Source organism: Nasonia vitripennis, chromosome 1 (assembly GCF_009193385.2).
Source record: "Nasonia vitripennis strain AsymCx chromosome 1, Nvit_psr_1.1, whole genome shotgun sequence".
Lineage (NCBI taxonomy): Eukaryota > Metazoa > Arthropoda > Insecta > Hymenoptera > Pteromalidae > Nasonia > Nasonia vitripennis.
In genome coordinates this window covers 11,032,425-11,044,983 of record NC_045757.1, presented here as the reverse complement: position 1 = coordinate 11,044,983, position 12,559 = coordinate 11,032,425, and the positions used below count along the sequence as shown (strand labels likewise).

At 40.8% G+C, this 12,559-nt stretch overlaps 1 protein-coding gene across 50 annotated transcripts in view; it reads left to right on the top strand.

Moving 5' to 3' along the window:
• The window catches only part of LOC100114105 (Down syndrome cell adhesion molecule-like protein Dscam2), a 64,158-nt gene that overhangs the window by 38,725 nt on the left and 12,874 nt on the right, over positions 1 to 12,559 (top strand). For 44 of the 50 annotated variants that reach the window (XM_031930814.2, XM_031930750.2, XM_016981046.3 and 41 more), the window contains 2 exons: positions 12,111 to 12,230; positions 12,320 to 12,493. In XM_031930814.2, coding sequence (XP_031786674.1) covers positions 12,111 to 12,230; positions 12,320 to 12,493 — 294 coding nt within the window. Of the gene's footprint in view, positions 1 to 283; positions 575 to 7,791; positions 8,080 to 12,110; positions 12,231 to 12,319; positions 12,494 to 12,559 lie in introns of all 50 variants that reach the window. The other 6 variants (XM_016981044.3, XM_031930749.2, XM_031930738.2 and 3 more) reach the window with 2 other exon arrangements.

Genomic DNA, 12,559 nt, shown 5'->3' with positions numbered 1-12,559 from the left:
CTGGAAAAATGAGTTCCGTGCTCAGTATAGACTCCGTAACTGCCGAGCATAGCGGCAATTATACTTGCGTTGCGAGCAATCGAGCAGGAACTTCGCAACTTAGTACACGAATATTAGTCAATGGTATATACGAAGAAATATATACCTGAATTATTAGTTTTGTTCGTTCGTATTTATTAACATATTTTGCACCTAAGTATAACTCGAGAAATCATAACTTCAGTATCCAAATATTCCTTTAATCCTTTTAATTGTAAATATTACATAAACTTCCTTTGAACAGTTGGCCCACAGATAGGCATGTTCTCTTTCGGGCAAGAGCCCTTAAACGCCGGTGAGATGGCTACGATTCAATGCGCCGTTATAAAAGGAGACTTTCCCGTGGAAATTTCGTTCATGTTTGGTGATAAGCCTGTGGAGGCTGATCATCAGGACATTATTATATCGGAATCAGGCAGACGTGCAAAACAATTGACGATCGAATCTGTTGGTGCAAAGCATGCTGGGGATTACACTTGTGTAGCCTCCAACCTTGCTGGATCAACGTCGCGAACTGCTACGCTAGCAGTGAACGGTATATTAGGGAGATTTTTCTTGTATGTATTAGCGCAGTCATTTAGAAAACGTTATTTTCTTTTGCATTCCAATATTTCTGTTTGTTCCCAATTCCGAAACGACAGTGTGCGTAACTCACATGATACTCATTACACTACATCGTGTCTGTTAATGTTTGACTTGCAAGACTTAAATTCAAAATCCATGTGCATTGTTAATTACAGTTCCACCACAAATAGCTCCGTTTACGATCAGTGAAGAACCAGCTAATTGGGGTGATCAGGTTAGTGCAGTTTGCAATGTCATGAAAGGTGATCAACCTCTTGAAATCGTGTGGACTTTCAAAGGCGAAACGATTACTCCCGAAACTCATCAAAGCATGCACGTGTTCAAGACGAATAAAAATGCATTGCTTAGCATTGATTCGGTATCTGGGTTCCATTCTGGCGATTACACGTGCATCGCTAGCAACCTTGCTGGAACCTCAACTCGTAGTGCCGTCTTAGTCGTAAACGGTATTCTAAGCAAAATGCATAAAAAATTCAAGTTTGAATGTTGGAATGGTTGTCCCGCCAACTGCTTTTATCTTTCTCCCAATTCCTTACTGCAAAGCACTATCTCACCTAACACTTTATCGAATTGTTCTATTTGACTACAGTCGCTCCGCAAATAGGATCGTTTACTTTTGGCGAGGATCCCCTAAACGCTGGTGACACGGCTTCCGTTCAGTGCGTCGTCACAAAAGGCGATTCACCTCTAGATATTAGCTTCATGTTTCAAGGAACTGCTTTAGTTCCTAGTCAGGATATAGTTATATCGGAAACTGGAAAACGAGCCAAACAACTGATGATCGACGCCGTCAATGCTAGACACGCCGGGGAGTACACATGCGTTACTTCGAATATAGCGGGATCAACTTCGCGTTCCACCGTACTTGCCGTTAATGGTACACTTTGTGAACTATCGCATGCAATAGCGTTTCTTTTATAGATTGATGACATTGTTCACACTCGTATCCACCAAAACCTTTGACCCATCCGCTATTGAATTACTTTTTCAGGTTGATATGAAAATGGAATTTTTCAAGGCACAGATAAATAATGAGTGCATTTATTCACAATGCATATTGCTTGACTTACAGTTCCACCACAAATTTCGCCGGTTAGCTTTGGAGATGAGTCAACCAAATCGGGAGATCAAGTGTCTGCTATGTGCAGTGTTCATGCGGGTGATAAACCTATCATGATCGAGTGGAGATTGAATGGCAAAAGGATTACGCCGAAAACATATCCAGATATAACAATCTTGAGATCGGGAAAGAAATTATCGGTGCTTAATATTGACTCTGCGACCGCTGATCATGCTGGGGAATATACTTGCGTGGCCACTAATGCAGCAGGATCCGTCAATCGAAGTGCTATTTTATCAGTCGATGGTATAGAAGTATTGTAGGAATAAGATATGTTGTTATGCAATCTTTGATCAATCAAATTGATCAGAAATCAATAATCAATCCAAGCCACAAGTCCTGTATTAATTCCACTTGATCACACCTCGACTCTAGGATTTCATGTAGATCTGTGAATTCGATGATTTGTTTTAATTTATTTTCTGTGCAATTTTTGCGTGTGCGTAGTTACTCCACAAATAGGAGTCTTCACTTTTGGCGATGAGCCCCTAAACGCGGGTGATATTGCGTCTGTAACCTGTGCCGTAACTAAAGGTGACCTTCCCATGGAAATCGAATGGATGTTCCAGAATGAACCTATAAACGAAAAGTGTGAAGATATTATCATATCTAATCTTGGTAAACGAGGCAAACAATTGAGTATTGAAGCCGTTGGTGCAAGACACGCTGGAGAATACACTTGCATAGCATCGAATCTCGCGGGATCGACTTCGCGTTCAGCTATACTAGCTGTCAACGGTATAGTTTATGAGTTTTGGCATGTGATTGCGCTTGCTTTAGATCCGGTGAAAGTTAATGTTTACATCGGTACCCACTGACCCATATGCCTTACCCATTATCTTCAAACTCATACATTTAAAATTAATAAACACCCGTTAATAAAATTTTTTTAATTTATTCAAGGAACAATTTCACTTCTGATAACACTAGAAAAATATTATTTATTCACTGTAAACTTTGCAGTTCCACCACAAATTGCACCAATTAGTTTTGGGGAAGAGTCAACTAAGTGGGGAGATCAAGTATCTGCTATGTGCAGCGTCCACGCGGGTGATAAACCTATCATGATCGAATGGAGGTTAAACGGTAAAAGAATCACGGCAACGACACATCCAGACATAGCAATATCGAGAACCGGGAAAAAGTTATCAGTATTAAACATTGATTCGGCAACCGCTGATCATGCTGGGGAATATACTTGCGTGGCCAGTAACGCGGCAGGATCCATCAATCGCAGTGCTATTTTATCAGTCGATGGTATAGAAGTATAGGAATAACATTTGTTGTCATGTAATAATTAATCCATCCAAGCCACACGTCCTGCATTACTTCCATTTTTAAATACCTCGACACTGGTATTCGATCGAACTGTTAATTCGCTAGTTTCGGTTTCTTCCTACTTTTTGTAGTAGATATTAATTCATTTTCGTGACCTGTTGTGCGTATGCGTAGTTGCTCCACAAATTGGAGTCTTCACTTTCGGTGATGAACCTCTAAACGCGGAAGATACGGCTGCTGTTACATGTTCCGTCACTAAAGGTGACCTTCCCATGGAAATCCAATGGATGTTTCAAAGCGAAGTGGTAGATGAAAAGAGAGAAGATATTATTATCTCTAACTTTGGAAAACGCGGAAAACAATTAAGTATCGAAGCGGTTGGTGCAAGACATGCTGGAGAATACACGTGCGTTGCGTCAAACCTCGCGGGGTCGACTTCACGATCAGCAGTACTTGCTGTTAACGGTATACTTTTTAAGACGTTAGCATGTTACTGCGTTTACTTTAGTTTGGTGAAATTTGACATACTTGCATCAGGATCCACCAACCTTTCTGACCTATCCATTGTTGAGTTCGTGAAATTTATAAGACTATCTGAACATTGTACAGGGACAAATAACGAAGGATTTTACGCGTTTGTAATGGAAAAGTATATTGACTAGTTACTACTAACTTACAGTTCCGCCACAAATAGCGCCTATTACTTTTGGAGATGAGGCAGCCAAGTCAGGAGAGCAAGTATCTTCAATTTGCAGCGTTCATACGGGTGATAAACCGATAATGATCGAGTGGCGATTAAATGGTAAAAGAATCACGCCGAAGACACATCCGGATATTACTATATCGAGAACTGGCAAAAAGTTATCAGTACTTAATATTGATTCTGCAACCGCCGGTCATGCCGGGGAGTACACTTGCGTGGCTAGCAACGCGGCTGGATCCGTCAATCGAAGTGCTATTTTATCAGTCGATGGTATAGAAGTTTAGGAATAAAAAATCTTAATATGTATGATATAAATTTATCCAAGCCATCAATGTCCTGTACTAATTCCATCTCTGCATACCCTTACACTGGGATTCGATACACTAAATATTTGCTTACTTAGACTTCTTTATATGATAGTCATCTCGAACTCATTGATTTTCTATCCAACTTCTTTGTACGAATAGTTGCGCCTCACATTGGCGTTCTTACTTTTGGTGACGAGCCACTCAATGCTGGAGAAATGGCTGCAGTTACGTGTTCAGTCATCAAAGGTGATCTCCCAATGGAAATCCAATGGATGTTTCAAAGCGAAGTGGTAGATGAAAATAGGGAAGATATTATGATCTCTAATTTCGGAAAACGTGGAAAGCAATTAAGTATTGAAGCCGTTGGCGCAAGACATGCTGGCGAGTACACGTGCATTGCATCAAATCTTGCGGGATCGACTTCGCGATCAGCTGTACTTGCTGTTAACGGTATATGTTGAACAAACTTTGGCATGTTACTGGGTTTGCTTTAGTTCAGTTACAGTTGACGAATTTTCACCGGTACCCAATAACCTTTTTTTGTCTAATCCTCTATTTACACAGTCGGTTTTCTAGCTCATAAGACATGAACAATACGAAATCTTTTTAATACGTGACAAAGAATTTTACGGCTTCGTAATATAGAAACGTATACTGACAATAGATACTAACTTACAGTTCCACCACAAATCGCTCCAATCACTTTTGGAGATGAGGCAGCAAAATGGGGCGAACAAGTGTCTTCTGTTTGCAGCGTTCATACGGGTGATAAACCTATAATGATCGATTGGAGATTAAACGGCAAAAGAATTACACCAAAAACACATCCAGACATAACGATATCGAGAAGTGGCAAAAAGTTATCGTTGCTCAATATTGACTCTGTGACCGCTGATCACGCGGGCGTGTACACTTGCGTAGCCAGTAACGCAGCTGGATCTGTCAATCGAAGCACTGTTTTGTCAATCGATGGTACAGAATGTTCAGGAATATAATACGTGCTTTTGAATAATTAAATAATCTCTACATGCCAAACAACTCCTTTAATCGTTCCTTCAAAGTATACCCCAGGACTAAAATTTGTTAAATTGGCCTGATTTCAACCACTTGTTAAACGACCGTATTTCATTCAATGCAATATCTTTGAATTTTTGAATTTACCTCTATGCATTTCAAAGCAATGTGTCTGATCACTTTCAATTTTCCAATTTATAGTTATTCCTCAAATAGCTCCGTTCTCATTTGGGCAGGAACCCGTTAATGCGGGTGATATGGCCTCTGTTCAGTGTGCTGTTACCAAAGGCGATTCTCCTCTCACCATATCATGGCTGTTCGAGAACAATCCTATCGATAGGACCAGAAATGATATAGTAATGTTAGATATTGGGAAACGTGCGAAACAATTAATGATAGAGTCGGTCAGAGCAAAACACGCTGGAACATACACGTGTGTAGCTGAAAATCTTGCTGGGTCCACGTCTCGATCAGCTCTACTTGCCGTAAACGGTATTTCACGTGGAATTTATTGAATATAGTTTTTTGAATGGCTCTCTACAGGTTAAAGCGCACCATTTAGATCTAATATATTTCAAGCACGCTAATGTATTTTTATTTGTAAATATTTTATATTATGACCTCGTTGTTTTAGAGTGAATCAGATTACATCGTGTGTCTAATTTACACTAGGTATATTTATCCATATGATGAAATTGTAAATGATCAGTTAGCTCAGATATTTTTAATCCAATAAATTGGTCGATGAATCGGCTATTTTCGTAATAAATTTGAATTTTTTTTTATATTTTTTTTTATATTTTTAATTCTTTCTACGTGAACAGTTGCGCCACACATTGGCGGTCTTAGTTTTGGTGACGAGCCTCTAAATGCTGGTGAAATGGCAGCTGTTACGTGTTCAGTCAGCAAGGGTGATCTCCCTATGGAAATTCAATGGATGTTCCGAAATGAAGCAATAGATGAAAATCGGGAAGATATTGTTATCTCTAGTTGGGGAAAACGCGGAAAGCAACTGAGTATTGAAGCGGTCGGTGCAGCACATGCCGGAGAATACACATGTGTTGCTTCAAACCTTGCCGGTTCTACATCGCGAACAGCTGTACTTGATGTCAATGGTATATTAAACTCGTAGAAAAAAAACATGTGGCTTGACTAACTCTAATATGACAATTAATTTAAAAAGTAATTTTCCTTAGAACCATTCCTGCCTTCTCTGTCGTTGAAATTTCGTTCAGGCGTTGCACATCATACAACTCCGACTCGGTCATTGTCGTTGAACCCGTTTCGACAAATATTTGTACTTACTTCTGATATATTTTAACATCTGACATACAGTGTATTTATTCCAATGAAAACACTATAACCAGTAATTAACTTATCATTCGATAATACTTTTTTTGTGAAAACAGTGGCTCCTCAAATCGGTGCCTTTACGTTTGGTTCTGAACCCGTGAAAGCTGGAGATGTTGCTTCCGTAACATGTATCGTAACCCAGGGTGACTTTCCCATGGAAATTGAATGGCTGTTTCAAAACGAACCCATTGATAGCAAACGCGATGACATCGTGGTTTCGAGTTCTAGTAAACGCGGTAAACAATTAACCATCGAATCAGTTGGTGCTGCACACGCTGGAGAGTATACCTGCGTAGCATCAAATATTGCCGGCTCAAGAACTCGCACTGCTGTTCTTGACGTGAATGGTACATTCAATGTTATAATTAGACAAATACTTCGATCCCGTAAAATCCTTAGCATGTGCTATCCAAATCTTATCTCACTTATAACTAAATAAACAATCAACACCAGCTTATCTCATTGTGGCTTTCGCATATTCATCCGGCTTCAATTTTATAATCTCTGGTCGAACGCCGAAATTTCATCCATTTATCAGAAATTACTGAAACTTAGGGTCATCAAGTGTATTATGACATATGTTTAATAGTTTATAAACTTAAAATATTTAGTGATAGTTTCATTTACCTCTGATTTTAGAAGTTTTATTCTAAGTTGGAAGAAGGTAACGTTGTAGACTAGTATATCTTGTACCTATAAATAAAAACAACAATTGATTTGAAGCATAAATTTAGTATTTCTAAAATACTTCACTACTTTAACGATGCTTCAACAGTCGCTCCACAAATCGGCGCATTCACTTTCGGAACTGAGCCAGTAAACGCAGGAGATGTGGTCTCGGTGTTGTGTATCGTATCTAAGGGTGATTTCCCCATGGATATTCAGTGGATGTTCAAAGATCAACCAATCGATGATAGGCGTGATGACATCGTAGTAATGGACTCTGGTAAACGCGGCAAACAATTGACTATAGAATCAGTCGGTGCAGCACATGCCGGAGAGTATACCTGCATTGCCTCGAACATAGCCGGCTCAACAACCCGTACTGCTGTGCTCGACGTCAACGGTATTTTAAATTCAAGAATGCGAATAGTGGTGTAGATTTTGCACAATAACCGCTCCATCATCCTTTGCTTCTTCAACCCATTGCTCGTCTACGACAATAACTTTTGAACAAGTGGCAGAAAAAGAAGCCTCTGAACTTTGTTTGGAATCCACAGGTTGAATCGACAAATTGAAAATTAGGATCATCGAGTATTACGTATTATTAGCTGGTAAAAGTATCCTGAGCAACTACCCCCCACCCTATAACGACTGTCGTCGTCGCGATCAGAAGCGAGCGTAAAAAAGACCGAAGACAAATCTCTATCTCGACATCTTCGCTTTTCCAGTGCTGCCAAAGTTGCTCCCGTTCTCGCTAGGCGACGGTCCGCTGAACTCCGGTCAGGTGGTGACGGTGCCCTGTGCCGTCGTCGAGGGCGATCAGCCGCTCAAGCTGCAATGGACGCTGAACGGTCACACGATATCGCCCCACTCGGGCATATCGATCCTCGATCTAGGGGAGCGCGGAGCTATTCTGAGCATCGGCTCGGTCCAGGCCTCGCACGCCGGCACTTACACGTGCACCGCCGAAAACCCGGCCGGCAAGCGTCAGCTCTCCGCCGAGCTCATCGTCAACGGTCAATCGCATAGTCGAATTCCTTCATAGTCGTACCCACTACTACTACTACTACTACTGCATAGTTCAACCGTTTGTCTCTTTCCACTTAAATCAAGCTACTTTTTCTTTTATTTATCCATTTATTTATTTTTTCGAGCATGCGTACAACATACGAAACCTTGATTGTCTGATCTCCTCCAATTGAGTGTCGTCGCGCGCCGGATCGCGGGGTCTGTCGATCTTCTTCTCGAGCGAGCGCAACCTGAAAGAAAGCCGTGTGAGAAAGAACGAAGAGCAGTGTCATCAATGCTAGTCTTGTTGTTGTGTGTCTTGCAGTCGCGCCGCACCTTCAGCCGTTCTCGTTTCACGATAGCACCAACACCGGCGATCTGATAATCGTGCATTGCGCGGTGGTTAAGGGCGACGCGCCTCTTTCGCTTCAGTGGCTCTTCAACGGCCGACGCATTGAGCTCGGCAACGAGGTGCACATAACCAATATGGGCGAGCGGGTCTCGACCCTGACCATACCTGCGGTCAGGGGTGAGCACGCCGGGGAATACGCGTGCGTCGCCGACAGCCCAGCGGGTCGCGTTCGACACAGCGCTCACCTCAAGGTCAACGGTACTGTGGCGCCCCCTACATAAACCTACATACTTTAATATGCTGCAGCGAGCGCTGAGACTGTTGTAGGCTTTTTATCAGCTATATATATATATATATATATATATATATATATATATATATATATATATATATATCTGGAATTTTTCATCCTTGTGTTTTATTGTCCTGATTTACATAGCCGAATGAGAAAGTCTCGATAATGCAGAAATTTATATAATGAAACGTATTATATTGCGTAGATTTTCTTACAGTATACATGCAGATTTTTATTTCACTGTGCTGCTGCAGGCTGTCGTATTTTTTTTTAATTATATAATGACAATTGATATTTGTTCCCGCCCCTCAAGTATAAATTATGATTTGCCATTGAATAATGTTGTATAGTCTGAATTACTCTCTTCTCTGTTTTAGTGCGTAATGCATAATATTATATACATACACTGTGAGCGTAAACGTGCCTAGTCCGAGTATCGACTCTCGCAAAGTATAATTCACATTTTCCCTTTACTATGTATACGTATCTTTGAATTCTCGCTCCAAAAGCTTCTTCTACGAACAAAACAAAATCTCCCCGCATCCGACTAGAACTATGTACATATATAGGTATGCAAAACGTACACACATCAGAGCTGAAAAAGACAGGAGAGGGATGAAATGAGAAAGCAGCATATAAGATCAAGACAGCAAGCAGTAGATACTATAAAAACTGGCAATCTCTGCTCATTGACATTCCAGTCCGCCCACGCATCATTCCGTTCGATTTCGGCGATCAGCAGGTATACGCCGGGCAAACGGCTCAGTTGGCTTGCATGGTGCCGAGCGGCGACCTGCCCATCGAGATCAGCTGGTTGTTCGATGGGAAAAACCTGTCCCAGTCTCTGGGCTACAGGGTAGGCCAACTAGGGCCGCGCTCGAGTATGCTACTGATAGATCCGGTCGAGCCACACCACGGAGGCAAATACATGTGCGTCGCGAAAAATCTGTCTGGCAACGACACGCACCAGGCGACCTTGCTAGTACACGGTTAGGCTATGACTCATAATGACTGACACCACACACTGATGTACCTTGATCTCGTGATGCGGCTACTCTCCTCGTATTATATTTGAAAGGCTTCTTATTCCGAATTGCGACGGAGATTATAACATGTATTTCGGGGCCTCGCCTGATTGATCACTATTATATATGATATGATTGATACTCGCTTTGTCCTGCGACATGAACATTGCGATTGAGAGTATAATTGTTGCTGTGCCTGCTTTGAATGGTGCATCTGTCAGATTCTCTATATATTCTACTCTCTAGGTCTCTCTACCGCTTTGTATTATCTTCTAATACTATTTTTCACACTTCAACTTTCCGTTTATTATATTGCTCATAGCCTCTTCTGTATACTTCTCAATCTTCTCACTCTACTACTGCTAATAAACTATACAGCTTCTTCTGGCCTTGTACGCGCGTCTCTTTCCGAGCTCTAAACTTTGTTTTTTAATTTAAATACGACAAGTTCTAATAAAATAACAATCGAGATGCCTTAACTCTAAAACAACGACTATAAAAAATTATATTAATAAAAAAATACGTTTGTGTTTATATTCAGTTGTTGTTTTGTAGATAACTATGTATTATGATTTAAGTTTAGATCAATTAGCTAACTGAATATATCTACAAGTATGCATTGCACTCTTACCCATCTGTGCAACCTGGCGTAATTCCAAAGAGCGACTTTATAACAGATAACTTAATATTTGACGCTTCGGTAGTAATTGATATACCTATCTCTGGTCGCTTGCATCAATGCATATATTTTTATGAGTAACCAGCCGTAAACTTATATCCCATGTGTCAAGCTCCGTCACTTATCGTTTATCAATCGTTCATTATGTATACCCGCAGCTGCATCTCGTATACCATAGGTCAGCTTGTACGCTAGTCAAACACATTATATATTTGTCATACGTTGCCTCCATCGTAACATCCAGCATCAGCACACTGTATTAGCCTTCTCTAGCAAAAAAAAATTCATCGTTATATCAATCCACGTTCTTCGGACCTGGTCGCATAAGACAAGGATTCACACGTATGCATAAGCGCATAGGATCACGTGTGAGCCTTGGAAAAGAAAACTCGCTGAGCAACAATGCACAATTCGACATTCGTTCGGTGGATCGGCCGTTCTTCGAAATAACGCTCAAAATTTTAAACAATTCGACAAAAGCTAGTCTGTGTTAGGCGAAATTCGTATGTTTGCGCGAAATCGATTCACTTTCAAACAACAATATCCCATCTCTCTCGCTCCTTCCTCTCTCTCTCTCTCTCTCTCTCTCTCTCTTGCCAACAATCCCATCCACGATCCCTCGATCCCGTCACTTGGTTTTGTAGTGATTAAATTTTAATAATCCCGCATGTTTATGGTAGTAGCTTTTAACATTTGCGGCTGAAGCATGCTGCCGCTGTAAAGTCATTTAACGATTGCATGTCGAGATCAATAACAAGCCATGCGAGTCACATTAATCTTAAGGCTAGATTCATGCCATCATACAAATGCTTCGGATTGAATTAACGCGATTGTCTGCATTAATCGCAGAATGAAAACTATAGAAGAGAAGTATCCGAAGCATTTTGATCGCTGTAGAAAAATAAGGGGGTCGTTTTGTCGAAGCATGCGACAAAATGAATTATGTGCGAATCGTCTGTTGGTCATAAGACTTGGTAAATGAAATGTTTATTATTTGCGTTATATGACATGAATTCAGTAATGAAAGCAACGTTCGTAAATCTTCTTTCTTATACGAGGATTCCAAATGTCGATGCGACTGACATTGCTTTTCGGGCATAATTTGTAATGTTTAACTCGATGCTTTTAAAATGATTTATCCGGAGTGGACTATATGTTATCATTCAGAAACGTTATTAGGCTGACTTCGCGTCGATATTTGAAATCTTGAAAAGAGATGATTTTTGAGAAAAGATAAAAGTCACGAATCAGTTAACAAGGAGTTTTACTTTTTCATGAACATTTGGACTATGAAATTTGAATGTTTAACTTTAAAATATTGAATTTTACTTTCTTCGTTCATAATAATCTCTGACTATTTGTAACTTGGATGTTTCAACTATAGCTCATCGCAACAAACATTTCATCGTGTCAAGTCAAGTCTACAAAGTTGAATAAATTTTCCACTTTTGGAAGCATACCTTGTCTACTCGCAAATATTTCTAACAGACGCTTCAAAACGGCACATGATGGCGATCAATTTTATCCGAACCCAAAAATTAACACCGACTAAACGAAATAACTGCACCATTTTGAATGTATCCGGATAAAATTGACGCCACTCTTGAGTAATCGTTCATAGTAATGCCTCAAACAAATGATAGCCAAACGTGATCGTTACTAACTCAATTTTTGTGATGCCGCTGCAGTACCCCCGCGTTGGATTCTGGAGCCTACCGATAAAGCATTTGCTCAAGGCTCAGACGCTCGCGTCGAGTGTAAAGCCGATGGGTTCCCCAAGCCCCAGGTCACATGGAAGAGGGCTGCCGGTGAGTTTTTCGCTTAATCTTATCGAATAACATTTACGATCGTCACAAGAGAGGTTTGGAGAAAAACTAAGACAAATCGTATAACGCAGGTGACACCCCCGGAGACTATACCGATCTCAAGCTGAATAACCCTGACATCAGCGTCGAGGACGGTACTCTCATGATCAACAACATCCAAAAGACTAACGAGGGATACTACCTCTGCGAAGCCGTCAACGGAATCGGCTCTGGACTGTCTGCCGTGATCCTGATTTCCGTACAAGGTACCATGTCTTTTTACCGATCAGAATACCGATCTGCGTAACGATAAGGCGAACAGCTTTCGATAA